Source organism: Pongo pygmaeus, chromosome 1, assembly GCF_028885625.2.
Source record: "Pongo pygmaeus isolate AG05252 chromosome 1, NHGRI_mPonPyg2-v2.0_pri, whole genome shotgun sequence".
In the NCBI taxonomy this organism is placed as follows: domain Eukaryota; kingdom Metazoa; phylum Chordata; class Mammalia; order Primates; family Hominidae; genus Pongo; species Pongo pygmaeus.
Window position 1 is genome coordinate 194,721,190 of NC_072373.2, and position 21,564 is coordinate 194,742,753.

The 21,564-nt window shown below is 37.7% G+C and overlaps 1 protein-coding gene across 5 annotated transcripts in view; it reads right to left on the bottom strand.

The window, feature by feature from the left end:
* The window catches only part of AGO3 (argonaute RISC catalytic component 3), a 139,386-nt gene that overhangs the window by 59,220 nt on the left and 58,602 nt on the right, over positions 1–21,564 (bottom strand). For all 5 annotated transcript variants that reach the window (XM_054496081.2, XM_054496090.2, XM_054496110.2 and 2 more), the window contains 4 exons: positions 5,890–6,024; positions 1,574–1,661; positions 1,307–1,454; positions 757–876 (listed from right to left, as the gene is read on the bottom strand). In XM_054496081.2, coding sequence (XP_054352056.1) covers positions 757–876; positions 1,307–1,454; positions 1,574–1,661; positions 5,890–6,024 — 491 coding nt within the window. The remainder of the gene's footprint in view (positions 1–756; positions 877–1,306; positions 1,455–1,573; positions 1,662–5,889; positions 6,025–21,564) is intronic.

Sequence of the window (21,564 nt, forward strand, 5' to 3'; positions counted from 1 at the left end):
CCACTTTGGCCTCCTAAACTGCTGGGATTACAGATGTGAGCCACTGAGCCCAGCCATTTCTTTATTCAGACTGTACAGCTGCCACTCTGATACTGGGGACTAAGCAATCTTAGACTGAGTGTTAAGAATTTTAGTATTGGCCGGGCGCGGTGGCTCATGCCTGTAATCCTAGCACTTTGGGAGGCCAAGGCGGGCGGATCACGAGGTCAGGAGATGGAGACCATCCTGGCTAACATGGTAAAATCCTGTCTCTACTAAAAATACAAAAAAATTAGCCAGGCGTGGTGGTGTGCGCCTGTAGTCCCAGCTGCTGGGAAGGCTGAAGCAGGAGAATGGTGTGAACCTGGGAGGCAGAGCTTGCAGTGAGCCGAGATCGTGCCACTGCACTCCAGCCTGGGTGACAGAGCAAGACTCCGTCTCAAAAAAAAAAAAAAAACTTTTAGTATTGCTAGTCATAATTCTTTGACTTTTCCTCCTATTTCCCACCTCTTTTATGTGGAGGTTCCAGTTTACTAAATTGAAACATTTCTTCTGAGAGGATCTGTTCCCTGGATCTACTTAAAAAGCTCAGGGTTAAATGAGAAGGACCTAACCCTTCTCATATAGACCACCAACGCTTGTATCAAGAACATTAGATTACTTCCATGATCGCTTTTAATTCTGACAGTCCATGAAATGGTCATAAGGTATGGGTTGATAAGGACATGGTTCACCCTAATATGTTTTAAATTCTCATTTCTAAGGTTAAGTACTAACCAATCTGCTAATTTCCTCTTGTCTATCTGGTGCAGATCTTGCTGTCGCCTTGATCATAGTGGAAGTCTGATTGTCTGTTAGCTTCTTGATACATCGTTGCCCTGCCACAATATTACAGACCTAGAAATGGAAAAAAGTTTTGTACTAGATGCGTATATCTTTTTTTTTAGCTCTTACTTAGTGCCAATTACATGTAAAATAAAAATTTAAAATCAACTTCATTAAACCACTTATTTTCAATATGTTAAGTAAAAAAGTAGTAAACAAGACAGCTCTACAGTAATTAAGTATAATTAAGTAAAATGTACACCAGATAAAGACTGAAAGAAGTATAGTATACCAAAATGTTAACAGTGGTTACACTAGAGTGGCAGGATTATGGATGAACTTGTTTCGTGTTATTTCACTACAGAAAATTTAGAATAAATTAAAACTTAAAAACAGTTCATAATCCAAAATAAATGTTCTGTATGAGGTAAGTTATCGGCCATAAAAGACCCCAAAAGAATCCTGAACAACAGGGTATTAATTAGCAGTGTGAAGGCATTACTTCTAGAGGCAGGTAGGTGTGTTTCTGCTCCTGCCCGACTTGCAGACAGGGAAGGTGCGGGTACTTCAGCTGAAGAGTATACTTTTCTCTGAAATACTGGGCTACTGTTCTCTCCACAGTTTGGCCGTTTTCTAACTGTAAAGGAAAGCTGAGGAAAAAAAAGTACACATGAACAATTCTTTCCCATTATGAGCCAGAAAAACTCCCAACCCCACTAACTAGAGCAAGCTGCCTCACACCATCGCTGCTCTGACAAACTTTTCTTACGTTTGATGACTGGCAGGCCTCCTTGTTACATTACAAACACGGTATTTCCGTCTCATTGTTCCACAATGAGTCACTTCAACCTTCAAACCTGTTCCCAACAAGAAAAATGGAGGTTACAGAACTGTCACATGTAAAATATTTATACTTATAAAGCCTGTTCATTACCATAAAAACTCAATTCTGAACAGACAAAAAATTCTGTGATACAGGCAAGATGATACAAACACCAGATTTTACATATAACATTGCTAATAACGGTCACAGTCATGACAGACCTAATGGCAAAATTTTTTCTTACCCCATCAAGCTCTACACATTAAAAAATAAAATCATAAAATTTGCAAAGCCCATAGATCAAGGGCCAAAATCTTCCATTAATAAAAAATCCTGTTTATAATAAATTCAGGTATTTATGCTGGGAGAGGGAAGGAGGAATGAAAGAGGAGATCCAATAATTCTCAAGGTATTCCATAATTTCAAATTATGTGATATTTACCTAGCCCAGTCATCACATACTGATTGAAGATCAGAATTTCGTAAAGCTCAAGAAAGAGCCCTTTAAAGATTTATAAAGCAGGAGAAAAAAATTCCAGGCATTTTTAACAGAAGTGACAATTTTATAGAAGTATAATATAGTGACACAGCTCTTTTCCAATACTATTAAAAATCAAATGCAACCAAAATAATTCCTAAAGTAGGCAATCCCTACCCTCTTATGGAGTCAAGATCCCTTTGAGAATCTGATGTAAGCAATAAACTCTCAGCAAAATGCACATATACATAATTTAGCATATGATTTTAGGAGTTCTTGGATCCCTGCAGTCCATCTGTGGACTCTAGGAGTTCAAGGATCCCAGGCCTGCTCTAGAATGTGAAGAAATGGGCTTTAAGCCGTTGGCTGAAGTTCTTCGAGATGAATTTTTTGGAGCAGTGCTGTCAAAGAGAATTTTCTTGAGGTGATGGAATGTTCTACATTTATGCTAATATGGTAATCACTAATAACATGTTACTAAGCATAAGAAATGTAGCTGGTGTACCTAAGAAACTGAAATTTTAATTTTATTTAGATTTTTTTTTTTGAGTTTTTCGCTTTTGTTGCCCAGTTCGGAGTGCAATGATGCGATCTTGGCTCATTGCAACCTCTGTCTCCAGGGTTAATGTGATTCTCCTGCCTCAGCCTCCCAAGTAGCTGGGATTACAGTACCCGCCACTACGCCTAGTTAATTTTTGTATTTTTAGTAGAGATGGGGTTTCGCCATGTTGGCCAGGCTGGTCTTGAACTCCAGACCTCAGGTGAACCACCCACCTTGGCCTCCCAAAGTGTTGAGATTACAGGCATGAGCCACCACGCCTGGACTTTATTTTAATTAATTTAAATTTAAGTAGCTACATGTGGTTAGTGCAGTCTTAGCCTAGAGAAGAGTTAACAGGTACACAGAGGTCACAGACAAGCAACTCCTTTCTAAAGTTTGGCCTAGACTCCAAAGGATAAAGTCCAAAATGGGGTAGATGGAGAACAACTTTTAGTTCCCTGATAATACTTATGGTTATTACTCTTTGTCATATTTCTCTTTTATATTTGTGATTCCTATACTCTAGTGGTTCTCAGCCAGAGGCCAATCTGTCCCCCAGGGGACATTTGGCAATGTCTGGAGACAAATTGATAGGCATGACTGGAGATGCTACTGCTTTCTATTGAGTAGAAGCCAGGGATAGTATGAAATATCCTGTAATGCACAGAACAGCCCTACCCCTATCCCAACAAAGAATTATCCAGCCCAAAATATCAATGCTGCTGAGGTTGAGAATGCCTGCTATGGTAAAATTTATTTTCTTACCTAACTGCTACCTGCAATTAGGTAATAAGATTAGTACCAAACACAAAGCTCAATCATATAAATGATATTTTCTTCTGATAGATCAGAACAAATTAAGATGTTAAATGGACACGGTATCCATCCCTGTACCAGACTGGTATGGGTTTGTTTTTCTTTGGAAGTGCTCCTCCTTGAATCAGTGAGTAGTAATTTTTCATTACAACTACCTTTATAAGACAAAAATGTCAGATCAACTAGAGAATTACTATGTCTTTATATTATAAAGGAGACTAGAAAATAAAATATTATCGAAGGAGGATCTTAAAAGAAGGAAATACTAATAATATGAAGAAACAAGATGTAAAAATATTATGTTCAGGGGAGAACACAATAGAAAAGTCTAAAACAAATTTCTGTTATTTGTACCACTTAGCAATTTATTTTCAACTCTTTCCCTTGAATTAAAAAAATATTAATAAGGTTCTCCAAGCCTATAAAGCTTTTACTAAAAATAAGTTGGCACATATATATATATATATATATATATATATATATATGGTACTTATAACATACATTTTCCCCAGTATTTCTGCTGTTTAACTATCATGAGTTACTGGATAAAGAAACCACTCCAAAGTTATTATTAAATATTTAGGTACAAGTTCAACTGGAAAAAGATGAATATACTAAGAAAATCTATTCTTTATTGCACACTTTGTGTCATTATTTAACAGCTAGCATCAAATTCTTCACACCAGCTAAAAAACCCATAGATACAGGAGAGAACACAAAACTCTTATTCTCTTGGGTTAATGTAGTAGGAATACATGATGTACTTTAAAGAGCCTTCTTTAAAAAAAAAAAAAACCCTTTTTTACTTGGAATGAAGAAAAAAATAATCAGTTTGTCAATTGGATCCAACCCAGATTTTTCCACCCCCAAACTAGGATCATAGGTACCTAAGAATTAGACCAAAATCTAGGTGCTAGCAAAAAGTTGAAATTTTTAAAAAGTGGACTAGATAATTCTCTGCCCAGGTCCCTCCCCAAACCCTCCATCCAACCAAAAAAAAACACTTTTGGCTTTAATAAATATTTAACCTATAAACTTGGCTTTACCTTCACTATAACATCAACTTTATTATGCTTTCTAGTCATTTTTTCAGTCATTTCTTTGGGCCCCTGAGCAGTTGAAGTTAAGATCGAGTCCATGCTCTTCGGGCAGCAGTTGAATCCTTGTTCTGTACATCTTGTATTTTCTGTGATAGAGTGGTGATATGAGTTGATTGCATAGTTACCGCAAAATAATGTAAGTGACTTCATGATATCAGAGGTGGTAACTAAGCAGCAACTCCACTGGAAACCATGGCATTTAGATGATCACATATTAATGGTAGGTAATGCACTAACCTCCTGACAATGCTAGCTGTGCAGTTAATACCAATTATAAAAGGACAATGGTATGGTTGCAAAACAGTTACATAAACAGTTTCTTACTTTGGCATTTAAATAACTTGAGATAAATGGATGCTTATTTTCGAAGCAGGGTGGATCTTCCTTTTAATGTTTTATTACAATTACTATCTCTCTCGGTTACTGAATGGCAAAGAATGAATGATTACTGGAACAAGCAGAATGTATTAAACTACTCTAATCGATTTGGGGGAACTGAAAGATGTTCAGTGAACAAACTTAAATGCTTCATTCAAACCACAAGCTGAAAATTGTCTGCAATAAATAGGTAAAATCTTAAAAACAACATAATTATTTCTGGCTATTTAAGATCTAACAATATAAATAGAATTTATCCTACTCATTCTGATTAGAGAGTATCAAACTAAATACATATAAAATATAGATTTCAGAACACTATTAAAATTATTTTTTATTTTTATTTTTGGGCAGCCACGTAGAGATGAATTTATCTGAGTTAAATGTACATATGATGCAACAGCACTGTACAAATTTTAGTTACTAAGTATAATAGATAAGATCAACAGTGAACTCTATAACTTAAATAACTATAATTCTAGAACAACACATGAAACAGGCTAGCCTCACATTTATACATTTTTAAAGGACTAAAATAAATAACTATAATTTCAGAAAAATAAGGAAGTCATTATATTAGAATATGTTCTAGTTCTATAATTCTAGTTATAAAATATAACAAATATTTTTGGAGTGAGCTTCCTACTTTTAACAGTATTACTAAAGCATTTTCCCATGAGATATTCTTATCCCGTCAGCTAGTAAGGGACAGTATTAACAAAAAATTAGCTGGTAGTGATACTAACTCCATTACTTGGCATTTCTTTCAAATACCACTTAAGATGTTATAGTAAGGAATTTAATGTAATATTTTATTTTATAATTGATGTATAGTTTTACTGGTTAGGTTACATAAATAGATTTTAATTATATAAGAAAACATTTTAATAAAAGGTTGTTATATCCATGCATTTTATAGTTAAGTTGTGCTAAATGCTAATTAATTCACCTTTTATCTCTTTGGTGAATTTTACCCGATGAGAATCAGTCAGAGGTCTTGGTTGCTCATCAATATTATGAATATCAAGAACTTCACACATGAACTGAATTACAGGTTGTGCTTTGTAGAAGGCAGTGGCAGAAACTAAGAAGAAAAACACAAATAATACAAATTAATGTTTCCCTAAAAAATTCAGAAACTTCATCTTAGGCTCCATGATAACTATCTATAGAGTTAAAATGATCCCTTATGCACATTTATGTACATACAAATTTCCAAAATTAAGCAGTTTTAATTTGACCTCTGAGGCACAAATACAAAATGGCCAAATACTACAGTTTTTATAATCTATCTCTTTCATCATGAGTAACTGATTCATTCCATTCTCTATAGAGAAGTGTTCTGGGTGAGACAAGGCTTGTAAGAGACAAAGAAGGCTGGAGCCCCGTGGCAGATGAGATGGTTAGGTATTATTTCTTTTTTTCTTTTTTTAATAGGAACAAGGTCTCACTATATTGCTCAGGCTGGTTTCCAACTCCTGAGCTCGAGCGATCCTCCCGCCTCAGCCTCCCAAAGTGGTAGGATTACAGGTGTTAGCCACCACGCCTGGCCAGTATTATTTCTTAAACAAGGCTTTCTATGCCACCCTAGACTATCTATTCCAAAGAGAGTTTTCCCTGTCTTGTAATGATTTGAAAAAAAACAGTGGTATTAGTCGTTGGTGCTAAATCTAAGCTACATATATATATATATATATATATATATTTTTTTTTTTTTTGAGACAAACTTTCACTCCTGTTTCCCAGTCTAGAGTGCAATGGCACAATCTTGGCTCACTGCAATCTCCGCCTCCTGGGTTCAAGCGATTCTCCTGCCTCAGCCTCTCGAGTAGCTGGGACTACAGGCATGCACCACCACGTCCGACCAATTTAGCACTTCTAGTAGAGACGGGGTTTCTCCGTGTTGGTCAGGCTGGTCTCGAACTCCTGACCTCAGGTGATCCGCCTGCCTTGGCCTCCCAAAGTGCTGGGATTACAGGCATGAGCCACTGTGCTCAGCCTACAGATAGTAATCTTAAGGGTTATCTGTCCAATATTATTGAGCAATGGGTGGTTTTTTAACAGTCCATCAGTATGATTTCTTAACCATGGGTTTTGGAACTAGAAGAGTTTCACCAATGGTTAGCAGATCACCATCACTCATTTCTTAGACACATACTTATTAATTGCTATTATGTGTTATATAGGCACTGGGGATATAACAAAAAGTAAGACCATAAGATAGTAAGTTGCATGTTATCATGTTATTTTTCTACTCAAAAAAAAAAAAAACATGCCCACTGTCTGTTCAGCTAAGTGTAAATTTTATTTATTTATGTATTTATTTTTTAGACGGAGTCTCACTCTGTCGTCCAGGCTGGAGTGCAATGGCGCGATCTCGGCTCACTGCAACCTCCCCCTCCCAGGTTCAAGCAATTCTCCTGCCTCAGCCTCCTGAGTAGCTGGGACTACAGGTGCCCTCCAACACACCTGGCTAATTTTTGTATTTTTAGTAGAGACAAGGTTTCACCACGTTGGCCAGGCTGGATGGCTCACGCCTGTAATCCCAGCACTTTGGGAGGCTGAGGCGGGAGGATCACGAGGTCAGGAGTGTAAACTTTTTATGTGGGGATCTTTCTCTTGCTTTCCTTGGTTTAGCATTAAATGTCCTCCATAAAATGTTCCTTACCTCTGGGAGGATATTTTCAAAGCTTTAACAGTAGTTATCTCTGGATAAATGTGGGTGGTGAGGCTACTGTGGGTATTTTATTTTCTTTAAAATATTTTTGGCCAGGCACGGTGGCTCACACCTGTAATCCCAGCATTTTGGGAGGCTGAGGCGGGTGGACTGCCTGAGCTCAGGAGTTCAAAACCAGCCTGGGCAACATGGTGAAACCCCATCTCTACTGAAAATACAAAAAAATTAGCCAGGCGTGGTGGCGTGTGCCTGTAATCCCAGCTACCCAGGAGGCTGAGGCATGAGAATCGCTTGAACTTGGGAGGCCGAGGTTGCAGTGAGCCTAGATCACGCCACTGCACTCCAGCCTGGGTGACAGAGTGAGATTCTGTCTGAAAAAAAAAAAAAAAAAAAAAAAAGTTATCTTGGCTGGGTACAGTGGCTCACACCTGTAATCCCAGCAGTTTGGGAGCCCAAGGTGCATGGATCACTTGAAATTAGGAGTTCAAGATCAGCCTGGCCAACATGGTGAAACCCCATCTCTACTAAAAAATACAAAAATTAGCTGTGTGTGGTGGCGCATGCCTGTAATCCCAGCTACTCAGAAGGCTAAGGCCAGAGAATCGCTTGAACCCACGAGGCGAAGGTTGCAGTGAGCCGAGATTGCGCCACTACACTACAGCCTGGGTGACAGAGCAAGACGTTTCGTCTCAAAAAAATTTTTTTTTAAATATATTTTTTACTATGAAAAAACATTTTTGTCTTTATAACTTCATTTTTTGGTACTGAGTGCATACTGTTTTTTACTTCTTTATTACACAAATAATATATGAATAAAGTTTCATCATAAAAACTCAAACAATACAGAGATATACAAAGTAAAGACCCTCTCCAGTCTGAACCTCCTTGCTCCAAATATCTCTAATAAGTAACCATTGTTAGTACTTAGGTATGTATATAACCTCTCCTTTTAATATGCACTTAGACTTGTCAGAAAGGTGATTAAAAAAACAAAAATACTAATTTACAAAGATAAAAATGTAGCAATAACTTTTTAGATGAAATCAGATGATAAACGTTCTATGACTCATTTTTATCATGATTTTAAAAATTAACAATACATCTTAGAGATCTTTTCATGTCAGTACACCCTTTAATTGCTGCACACTATGTTACAGTATGGGTGCATGATAAGTAAACAGGTATTCCCTTCCCCTCTTAATAAAAAAGAATACAAATGGTAAAACATTAGAAACACTATAGTGTGCCTTGTATGTACTAATATGAAACTATATCATTCTTTCTCATAGCTGCAAGATATCCCATTGTATGAATGTACTTCATGTCCCCTAAGGGAGAGTTATGGGTTGTTTTTTACTATTACAAACAATATTCCAATGAATGTTCCTGTGCATGTGTGTGTGTCTGTGTACGTATGTGTGTGTATTTATTTTTTGGTATACATCCATGAGTACTTATTTTTTATTTGTATTTATTTATTCATTTATTTTTGAGACAGAGTCTCCCTCTGTCACCCAGGCTGAAGTGCGGTGGCGTGATCTTGGCTCACTGCAACCTCTGCCTCCCAGGTTCAGGCAATTCTCGTGCCTCAGCCTTCCAAGAGCTGGAATTACAGGCATGTGCCACCACACCCGGCTAATTTTTTTATTTTTAGTGGAGACGGGGTTTCACCATGTTGGCCAGGCTGGTCTCAAACTCCTGGCCTCAACTGATCCACCCGCCTCGGCCTCCCAAAGTGCTGGGATTACAGGCGTGAGCCACCGCGCCTGGCCCATGAGTATTTCTGTGGAAAAGATAAGAGAAATCAATACTCACTGCTAAACTTCCATCCAAATAAACTTTAGAAACATTTCCAGTTTCTAACTAATTAAAAAAAAAAAGAGAGACTGTTAAGATTTTAACAGTATTCTAGGTATCTTATTCAAATCCATAATAGTTTTAAATATATATATATTATATTCTACTGAAAAATGTTGGAATATTATTGTGCACAAAAAGGAAGGCTGACAGGATACATATCAAATTTAAGTTATATGTTTATAATGTTTAAGTTCTTAAGCACATATTGATCTAGGTTAATTTTTAAAAAGTAAATGAAAAATAAATAGATAGTGAATAATATGCTTATTTTGCCTTTCTTTTAATCCTACAGGTAAAATTTATTCATTGGATTGCTATAACACCAGCATTCACAACTAGTATTTCAGATACCACAAAATTGTAATTACTTGTAACTACTAAACAAACATGCTAGAATTATTTCTCTTGTTTAATCCTCTTCTACTATTTTTCCCTGTTGATTCCACTACACTCTGAATCATTTTACTATTGACTATCTTCTCTACAGGAAGGTGGGCATTTGAGGTAAACATTAAATTTAGTAATAAAAAACTCATAAAGAATGGGTTGAAATCAGCAAATATAGTTTTGAATTAGGAATACATTTCAATGATCAAATATTTGCTTTTCTGTCCCTTGGATTAATTCTTAATATTTAATAAACCTACATATATATGTAGTTTATTCCTTCCTTCCCTTTCACAAATTAGCTAATTATTACTGAAAAATGTTTACATTTAACATTTTAAAAATCTATCAATAAAATATACTACATTAACATGTTACAGGAAATAAGCATATAATCATTTCCATAGATGGCAGTCCCCAAAAAGCAAGCATTTGATAAAATTCAGCATTGAAGCAAATACTCTTATTGTACCAGGACGAGAAGGGAACTTCCCTAATCTGGTAAAAGTTATTTACCAAAACTCTATGGTATTACAACCTGGCAGATACATAAAAAAGAAAAAAAAACCTCCATGGTAAATTCAACTTCATTTTATAGGAAGTTCTAGCTAGCAGAGCAGAGCAAATTAGGAGAATAAAAAGTTAAAAGGTTGGAAAGAGAGAAACAAAATTATTACTCTTCACAACATTAATTGTGTGCATAGAAAACTCAATAAAATCTATGGACAAATTACAGAATTAATAATTCAGCAATGTTGCTAGATTTAAGGTCTACATATAAAAATAAATTATACTCTTATACACTAGCAACCTACTTAAAATGTAATTTAAAAATATACCACTTATGATCACAACAAAAAACATAAGGCATTTGAGATGAAATCTAAACAAAAGGTGTATAAGACCTATGGAAATAATAAGTATCTCTTTTATTGAAAGATACTATAGAAGATCAAATAAATGGAGTTATAATACACCCTATTCATGTAAATTATCCCCAAATTAATCTTCAATCGCAATTTCAGTCAAAATATCAATAGGATGTAATCCTCTCTCCCCCTGGAACTTAAGATACTATAATTAACATGAAAGCACAATGAAACAAGAATAGCCACAACAAGTCTTTTATTTATTTTTTTTAGACGGAGTCTTGCTCTGTTGGCCAGGCTGCTGGAGTGCAGTGGCGTAATCTCGGCTAACTGCAACCTCTGTCTCCCAGATTCAAGCTATTCTCCTGCCTCAGCCTCCCGAGTAGCTGGGATTACAGCCATGTGCCACCATGCTCAGCTAATTTTTTTGTATTTTTAGTAGAGACGGAGTTCACCATGTTGGCCAGGCTGGTCTCAAACTCCTGACCTCAGGTGATCCACCTGCTTTGGCCTCCCAAAGTGCTGGGATTACAGGCATGAGCCACCACACCCAGTCAACAATTCTTAAGAATAAGGTCTGCTCTAGCATTCATCAAGATTTGTTATAATCCTATTCAAATAAAGAGACCGTGGGGCTAGACACATAGAATGGGCTTACCTCATACTATATACATAAACAAATTCCTATTCAGAGAACTAAATATGAAAAGGAAAACTAACATTTATTGAAAAATGTAGAGTATCTTTATGGTCTTAAAGGTAAGGAAGAATTTCTTCAGCACAATACAAAAACTATAAACCATGAAAACTATAAGAAAAAAGACACCATAAATAAAAGAAATAAAGCTAAAGATTGATAGAGGATATGCACAATATGTTTAACAAATGCTTAGTATCTAGAATATGTATAGAGTTCCTACAAATCAAAATAAAACAATAAAAAGTGGCAAAGGACATGAGCAAACATTTCATAGAAGACAAAGAGAAATATATACTAAAACAATATCAACCTACCATTTTATACCAATCAAGATTAGAAAAAACTTTAAGGGTAACAAGCTGAAAATAAGCCAATGGAAGAATGAAAGCTCTCAGACTGTAGAAATACAAACTGATAAAGTCACTTAGGAAAGGAAGTGGAATATATAATAAATTGGAAGCTGTATGTAATTTTCAACCCAGCACTTCTGTTATAGTGGAATATATACTCTAGAGAAATTCCCTGTCTCCAAAAGGAGACATGAATAAGAATGCTCATATCCTTATTGTAGCATTATTTCTAAGAGTAAAAAGAATGGAAACAACCTAAATATGTGTCAACATATTTGGATATTTTGTACTATAAACTGGATGGATAAATTGTACTATACTCATATAATTAAAATTAATGAGCAGCCGCTAGAATTCAGATAAATAAAAGAGAAAGAATGGACATTACCTGAGGGGAGTTTAGGGGAAAATGTATCTAGATAACTATAACTAGGGAAAAGAAATTTACCAAAATAGACTAATGTTCAAAATACCAGTGGGATATTTCAATTCATAAACACAGTATATCTCTGAATGTATTAAGGTCATTTAAATTCCACCAAGGTTTTATAATATACTATAAAACTCATATATCTTTTATTAGATTTATTTATAATTGATAAACAAATTTCTGTTTCTTACTTTGGGAGGCTGAGGCGGGTGGATCACCTGAGGTCAGGAGTTCGAGACTAGCCTGGCCAACATGGTGAAACCCTGTCTGTACTAAAAACACAAAAATTAGCTGGGCGTGGTGGCAGGCGCAAGTAATCCTGGATACTCGGGAGGCTGAGGCAGGAGAATTACTTGAACACAGGAGGAGGAGGTTGCAGTGAGCAGAGATCACGCCACTGCATTGCAGCCTGGGCGACAGATGGAGACTACATTTCAAACAAAACCCAGAGAATACAGATGCTCCTTGACTTAAAAAACGGGATTACATCCTAATAAACACATCATAATTTGAAAATAACGTTAAGGCGAAAATGCTTTTAATACATCTAAACTACTCAACACTATAGGTAGCTTGGCCTACCTTAAATGTGCTCAGAACACTTATATGAGCCTACAGTTGGACAAAATCGTCTGGCAACACAGTACACTGTACCCTTGTGATCACATGGCTGACTAGGAGCTGTGGTTTGCTGCTGTGCAACATTTTGAGAGAATATTGTACCATAAATACAATTTCTACTGAAGACATGCTACTTTTGCACCATCATAAAGTTGAAAAATCGGAAGTCAAACCATTCTAAGTTGAGGACTGGGTTTAACTTTAAAATAAACTGCCAAACTATTTTTCTTTCTTTCTTTTTTTTTTTGCTGAGATGGAGTCTCGCTGTCACCCAGGCTGGAGTGCAGTGGCATGATCTTGGCTCACTCCAACCTCCACCTCCCAGGTTCCAGCGATTCTCCCACCTCAGCTTCCCGAGTAGCTGGGTTTACAGGCACATGTCACCACACCCGTCTAATTTTTTCTATTTTTAGTAGAGATAGGTTTTCACCATGTTGGCCAGGCTGGTCTTGAACTCCTGACCTCAAGCGATCTGACCGTCTAGGCCTCCCAAAATGCTGAGATTACAGGCGAGAGCCACTGCGTCTGGCTGCCAAACTATTTTTCAAAGTACTTGTACCATTTTACACTCCTACAATTTCTGGTTGCTTCAAATCTTTGTCAACATTTGTTATTTTCAGTCTTTTAAATTTAGTCAATCTAGTACGTATGGGTGGTATCTCATAGTGGTTCTTTTTGAATTTCCTGAACGGCCAAGGATGTTCTGCATCTTCTCAAGGGCTCACTGACCATTCACATATACTTTTTTTTTTTTTTGAGATGGAGTTTTGCTTGTTGCCCAGGCTGGAGTGCAACGGTGCAATCTTGGCTCACTGCAACCTCTGCTTCCTGGGTTCAAGCAATTCTCCTGCCTCAGCCTCCTGAATAGCTGGGACTACAGATGACTGCTACCACGCCTGGCTAATTTTTGTACTTTTAGTAGAGATGGGGTTTCGCCATGTTGGTTGGGCTGGTCTCGAACTCCTGACATCAGGTGATCTGCCCGCCTCGGCCTCCCAAAGTGCTGAGATTACAGGTGTGAGCTACTGTGCCCGACCACACATATTCTTTTGTGAAGTATGTGATTTTTACTACTACTTTTTTTCTATTTCTTACTGAGTTATGTACAATTTTCATATATTCTGGACCTAAGTGTTGTTCTGTTACGTTTTACAAATGTGTTTTCTCAGCTGTAGCTTGTGTTTTCATTTTTTTTTTTTTAAGAGTCAGAGTCTTGCTCTGTTGCCCTGGCAGAAGTACAGTGGTGATAATAATTACTGTAACCTCTAACTCCTGGGCTCAAGTAATCTTCTCACCTTATCCTCCTAAGAAGCTGGGAATAGAGGCATGTACCACCACGCTCAGCTAATTAAAAAATTTTTTTTGCTACGTTGCCCAGGCTGGTCTCAAACTCCTGGCCTCAAGTGATTCTCTTGCCTAGGCCTCCCAAAGTGTTGGGATTATAGGTGTGAGCCAGTGCGCCTGGCTGCCTTGTCATTTTCTTAATGGTGTTCTCAAAAGGAGAAGCTTTTAATTGCAATGGTTTTCAATTTATTAACAAATCCTAGCCAGGTGCAGTGGCTTATGCCTGTAATCCCAGCACTTTGGGAGGCCTATGTGGGTGTATCACTTGAGGTCAGGGAGTTCGAGACCAGCCTGGCCAACGTGGTAAAACCTCATCTCTACTAAAAATACAAAAATTATCCAGGCGTGGTGGCATGCACCTGTGGTCCCAGCTACTCAGGAGGCTGAGGTGGGGGAATCACTTGGACTCGGGAGGCAGAGGTTGCAGTGAGCCAAGATCAAGCCACCGCACTCCAGTCCGGGTGATAGGGAGATCCTGTCTCGAAAGAAGAAAAAACTCTTTGCCTCGACCAAGATCATGAATATTTTTCCCATTTTCTCTTGGAAATTTACCAGTTTTAATGTTTTATCCTGGCATAAACTCTGAATTAAATATTCTGTGTGGTGGTAAGTAGAGGTTAATTTTTTTAATACAAATATCCAGTTGTTACATCATTTATTGAGAAGACTAACCTTTTTGGCATTCTATTATGTTGGGCCCTTTGTCAAAAATCAACCAGCCACATTAGTGGGTCTATTCTGGTAGCTATTCTGTAACCTGACAATCTTTACCCCAGTATCACTGTTTTGATTTCAGTAGTTTTATAGCACGTCTTGAACACAGGTAGCATAAATCCAACTTCATTCTTCTTTAAAAGATTTTTTGGCTCTTCAAAATAGAAATGTTAAGTTCATTGTACCAGCATATAAATCTTAGAATCAGCTTGACAATTTTATATATATATATATATACACTTTTTTTTTTTTTTTTTTTTTTAGACAGTGTCTTGCTCTGTCGCCCAGGCTGGAGTGCAGTGGTAATATTTCGGCTCACTGCAACCTCTGCCTCCTGGGTTCAAGCAATTCTCCTGCCTCAGCCTCCCGAGTAGCTGGGACTACAGGCACACGCCATCATGCCCGGCTAATTTTTTTTGTATTTTAGTAGAGACAGGGTTTCACCGTGTTGCCTAGGCTGGTCGCAAACTCCTGAGCTCAGGCAATCCACCCACCTTGGCCTCCCAAAGTAAGCCTGATGGGATTTCTATTGTATTGAGTTTATAGATCAATTTGGGGAGAATGAAATTCTTAACAATTTGAGACTTCTGGTCCAAGAACACCTCTTTACCTTCCTTGCCTTTCTTAGTAATGCTTTGTAGCTTTCAGCGTGGGGGCCATGCACATCTTTACATTTATTCCTAAAAATTATGTTTTATGTTATGAATGGCACTTAAATTTTTTTTTTCATTTCAATTGTTGAATGCTGGTATTATTTGTTATAGTGCTAGTATTCATTTTTGTATATGCAGTTAGCATCCTGTGACCTCACTAAATTCATGTACTAATTCTAATAATTTTAATGGGGTTTGTTTCGGTAGATTCTTTAATGTAGAGTATTATGTCTTCTACAAACAGAGATAGTTTTATTTCTTCCTTTACAAATTATGCCTTTTATTTCCTTTTCTTGCTTTGCCACTGCCTGGGACTTCCAGTATGATTACTAAATAATGAGAACAAGCATCCTTGCCTTGTTCTTGAATTTAGGGCAAAAGCGTACAATCTCTTCACCACAGAAGTATGATGATGCCTGTATACTTTTCTAAGTGTTTTTAATTAGCTGAAGAAATTTCCATTTATTGCTAGTTTGTTGTAAATTTTTATCATGAGAATGCTTAAAATGTGTCAAATAATTTTCCGGTTGAGAGGATTATATTGTCTGTCAGGGGTTAGTACCAGGTTTGCCAGCCTCAAAAAATGAACTGGGGCCGGGCATGGTGGCCTTATGGCTATAATCCCAGTGTTTTGGGAGGCCCAGATGGGAGAATTGCTTGAGCCCAGGAGTTTGAGACCACCCTGAGTAGCATAGCTCAGGAGGTTGAGGCTGCAGTGAGCCATGATCACACTATTGCATTCCAGCCTGGGTGACAGAGTAAGAACCTGTCTCAAAAAATAAATAAATAAATGAATAAATCTGGGTGCAGTGGCTCACGCATGTAATCCCAGCACTTTGGGAGGTTGAGGTGGGCAGATCATAAGGTTAGGAGTTTGAGACACGCCTGGCCAACATGGTGAAACCCTGTCTCTACTAAAAACAAAAATTAGCCAGGCATGGTGGTGCATGCCTGTAGACCCAGCTACTTGGGAGGCTGAGGCAGGACAAGGCTTGAACCTGGGAGGCAGAGGTTGCAGTGAGCAGAGATCTCACCATTGCACTCCAGCCTGGGCAACAGAGCAAGACTCTGTCTCAAAAAAAAAAAAAAAAAAAAAAAAAAAAAAAAAAAAAAAGCAGGGGGTGGTGGTGGGGGAAGCCTTTTCTATTTTCTGAAAGAATTTGTGAAAGATTGATGTTATTTTTCCTTACATGTTAGAAAAAAATCACTAGTGAAATCATTTGGGACTGGAGTTTTGTGAGGAGGAATTGTGAATTCAATTTCTTTGATATAGGGCTATTCAGGCTTCTTTTTCGAGTCAATTTTGGTAAAGCTGTGGCTTGTCAAGGAATTTGTTTCACCTATCAAATTAATTGGCATAAAGTTGTTCATACCATTCCCTTATTAATCTTTCAATTCTGAAGAATCTTTAGTGATACCCCTACTTCATTCCTGATACTGGTAATCTGCTTTTTCCTAATTTCCCAATTAGTCTTGCTAGGAGCTTATTAATCCTACTAATTTTTTTAAACAACCAACAGTTGGCTTCATTGATATTCTGTACAGTTTTTAAATTAAATTTTGCTCTAATCTTTATTATTTCTTACTTTCTGCTTACTTTGGATTTAATATGCTCTTCTATTTCTAGCTTAAGTCAGAAACTATGGTAGCCAGCCTTTGAGATGGTCCCCAATGAGTCTTGACATATGGGATTCACAGCTTTGTACAGTCCCTTCCCATACTAAGTAATCTGAGTAACCAATAGGGTATTATAAAAATAAAAGAATGTAACTTTCAATGCTAGGTCTTAATGTTATTACATCCTCTGCCTTGCTCTCTCATGAATTCCTGCTCTGGAGGAAGCCAGTCACAATGTTGTGAGGATACTTACCCAGCCTTATAGAGAGGTCCACATGGCAAGGAACTGAGGCCTCCCGAACTAAGTTGTTACCAATTAAGTGAGTCCTGCTGGAAGTGAATCCCCCAGGCCCTGCAAGGACTTGAGATGAATGCAGCCTCATGAACTAGTACCATCGAAGTCACTCCTAACTCACAGAAAATGTGTGAGATAGTTTATTATTTTGAGTCACTACGTTTTGGAATAATTTGATATGCAGTGGTAGACAACTAACACAGATATAAAATAAGACTTAACCATCCAAACATTTATTAAGTATATACTATGTCACAGATTCCTTTACGGGTTGAAATTTAGAGATAAACCAGACAAAGCCCCTGCCCTTTAAGAATAGATTCTGGGTTAAGATGGCAGATTAACAATGAGCATCTATTATCATTCTTCATTTCATTCCTTTCTCAAACTCCACTGTAACTATGAATTTAAAAAAAAATTAAAGGTACAAACCTAGAAGAACAGAACAGGGGATATATCAACATTCTGAAAGATGAAAAGCAAGTGAGCAAGCTGGTGATAAAAGGATGGGAGTGATGCAGAAAAATAAAGAGAAAAGCAGTCTGAGAAGCAGGTAGAGTCCTATATCCTCTGTCTAGCTCACATTGATGAACAGCTGCCTCTTGTTCATCCTTGCACACATCTGCAGGCATACTAACTGGAAAAGATACAACAGAGGATCCCTGGAAGAAGGATGCCAGACACAGTTGAGAGCACAAGATTGTACCAAAAACAAGGGATTAAATGACTTTAACATATTAAATGCTGAATACAGAAGTTCCCCCAGCTAGAACTCCCAACTAGGCTTCCAGAATGCAGGCAACCACAAGGCTATCCTTTAGGCAGGAGTTTAGAAGACTCACCTTTGGGCAACCTGACCAGCCAAGAGAAGAGACCTAAGGATCCTAACATTGTAGATTCCCCAACCTAAGCCCTCTGAAATCACCCTATGATGAGGCTCAGAGTCAACAAACCCTATCCATGCCTTCAGAGCATCCAGTGTTTTTAGATTAACGCTGAATAGACAGTAATCAAGAACACTATATATTGGATGAAAGCCTCCAAAATGGAAGACAGAGATCAAAACAAACAAAAAGGAATTTGGTGGAAGCATAAGCATGTACAGGAAGAACTCCAAAATAAATTATGCTCAGAGAGCTGAGAGAGGATACTGCATCTGTGAAACAAGAATAGCATGCTATGAAAGATAACACTTAGGAAATAAAACGTGTGAATTTTATGGTATGTAAATTAAACGTCAATACAGCTATTTTAAAAATGGAGTGATGCTTTCGAATTTCTGAAGAAAAATTATTTCCACCACACAAAATGCTAAACTATCATTTTGTTGATAAATACATTTTCTAATATATACATATATATTATATATTTTATATATATATATAAAATTTGCTCCCCAGGTACCCTATTCTCATGAAGCTTCTGAAAAATTTTTTTTTTTTTCTTTTATTATTATTATTATTATACTTTAGGTTTTATGGTACATGTGCGCAATGTGCAGGTAAGTTACATATGTATACATGTGCCATGCTGGTGCGCTGCACCCACCAACTCGTCATCTAGCATTAGGTATATCTCCCAATGCTGAAAATTTTTTAAAAAGAGAAAAAAAAAGAAATAAGATTATAGAACAAAGACAAAAGGAATTCCCAGGGCAACAGTGAAGTGTGATCTCAAGAAGACAGCTGCGCACCAAACAGAAAGGGCATAACTCAACCAGATTGAAACAGTGAGAATCAAGAGACAGATCTCATGAAGACTGTCACTGAGATTCCTGCAGCCATTACTGTTTTTGTTGTTGGAGATGGAGTCTCATTCTGTCGCCCAGGCTGGGTGCAGTGGCGCGATCTTAGCTCACTGCAACCTCCGCCTCCTGGGTTCTCCTGTCTCAGCCTCCCGAGTAGCTGGGACTACAGATGCACGCCACCACGCCTGGCTAATTTTTTGTATTTTAGTAGAGACGGGGTTTCACTGTGTTGGCCAGGCTGGTCTTGAACTCCTGAGCTCAGGCAATCCGCCCACCTCGGCCTCCCAAAGTGGTAGAATTACAGGTGTGAGCCACTGTGCCCGGCCTTATACTGTTTTTCTAATGTGAAGACAGCCCACCTGGGTAAGCCTGATCCAGACATCTTTAGTTGGTCTTGTTTGACCTCATGTTGCTAAAGTTCTTGCCCAGATGACTGAGTCAGCTGATAACTTTCACTCCACCCCAAAGAAAAGTTCTGCTTTGATCTACCTCTGAAAGGACTAATTTGATTATAAAATCAAATTATTTCTCAATCTTAGCAATCTTATACCTGAACTCAAGACAAATACATGAAGTAAGCAACACTAATACTGTGATTAGTAAATTATTTACTAGAATAATTTTTTATTTACTAGAAATTTTTATTTACTAGAAATCTGTTTTCCTTGCAAAAGCAGCAGTGTGAACTTCTAACTACTTTGCAGAAATAAAATTATTAAATTCTACAACCATTTACATATTCTGACTACTTTTTACTAAAAGCAAAATGGGATAGTGAATGTTTTATGGAAAGCTACGTTTTACTGAAAAGTAACAGTAAACAAAAATAAATTTTTTTTTTTTGAGATGGAGTCTCTGTCGCCCAGGCTGGAGTGCAGTGGCGCAATCTTGGCTCACTGCAAGCTCTGCCTCCCGGGTTCACGCCATTCTCCTGCCTCAGCCTCCCGAGTAGCTGGGACTACAGGCGCCTGCCACCACGCCTGGCTAATTTTTTGTATTTTTAGTAGAGACGGGGTTTCACCGTGTTAGCTAGGATGGTCTTGATCTCCTGACCTCGTGATCCACCCTCCTCGGCCTCCCAAAGTGCTGGGATTACAGGCGTGAGCCACCGTGCCTGGCCACAAAAATAAATTTAACTGATGTGTCTAAGATCTGAGATTTGCCTGCCAGGGATCTTGCTTCTTAAAGGATGCAGTACAGAGCTATGTTAAAAGTATAAGCACTGCAGTCAGAAGAGTTGAACTTCTCCCCCCTTTAAATATAAACTATGTGACTTTCTGTCTCTAAACTTCAGTTGATGATACTACCAAACTTATACAACTGTGGTGGAATTTACATGCAACCCTGTAATATTAATAATTAATATAAAATGCTTAGCATTCTATCTGGTACATAATAAGAGGTAAATAACATCTTAAGGGAGATATAACTAACAAACATCAGATTCACTATGATGGTCTTTTTATTTTTTTGAGACAGGGTCTTGTTCTGTCACCCAGGCTGGAGTACAGTGGTGAGATCATGGCTCACTGGAACCTCTACCTCCCGGCTCAAGTGATTCTCCCACCTCAACCTCCCGAGTAGCCGGGATTACAAGCTCACGCTATCACGCCTGGCTAATTTTTATATTGTTTGTAGAGACAGGGTTTCACCATCTTGCCCAGGCTGGTCTCAAACTCCTGGACTCAAGCAATCCACCTACCTCAACCTCCCAAAAATGCTGGGATTACAGGTGTAAGCTACCACGCCCAGCCACTATGATGGTCTTAAAATCTGTGAATTACAATAATAAAAAGCAAGTTGCAAATGGGCTGGCCTCAAAACAAGCTGAAGAAATATTCTGCATTTCATCAAATCTAAGATGCCATTGATGGTAAGGCGCACCAGTATTTTATGTATTCTTTAAAAAGAAACCTGCCAATTGAACTGTGACAAACCATCAATTATAAGATATCTCCCAATTTCAGAGATCTTGAAATGTAAACAAAAAACTTTGAGTCTTAGATTGGTAAAATACAGTAAGTTTAATTACACAGTTGAAAGTTAGGCTATTAAACGCCAATAAAACAATCATTCTCAAGGCCAATCACACAATTAGAGAGAATTGCTCCCTTTCTTATAGTACTCTTCCATGCTTATTTCCATCACCAATTTCACCTAGCTCCCATCTGTCATTTCCTGAGGGAAATATCCCTCAACCAGTGAGACTACAATGGATCCCTCCCTTTTATGCTTCCATTGCACTTGGTATTTTCCTTTACAGTACTTATTATAGTGCTCAATTACCAGTCTTCTCCAGCTGATTTCAAGTTCAATAAAGGCTGTTTAGTTCAGTGCATATACCACGTACAAGGCTTGCA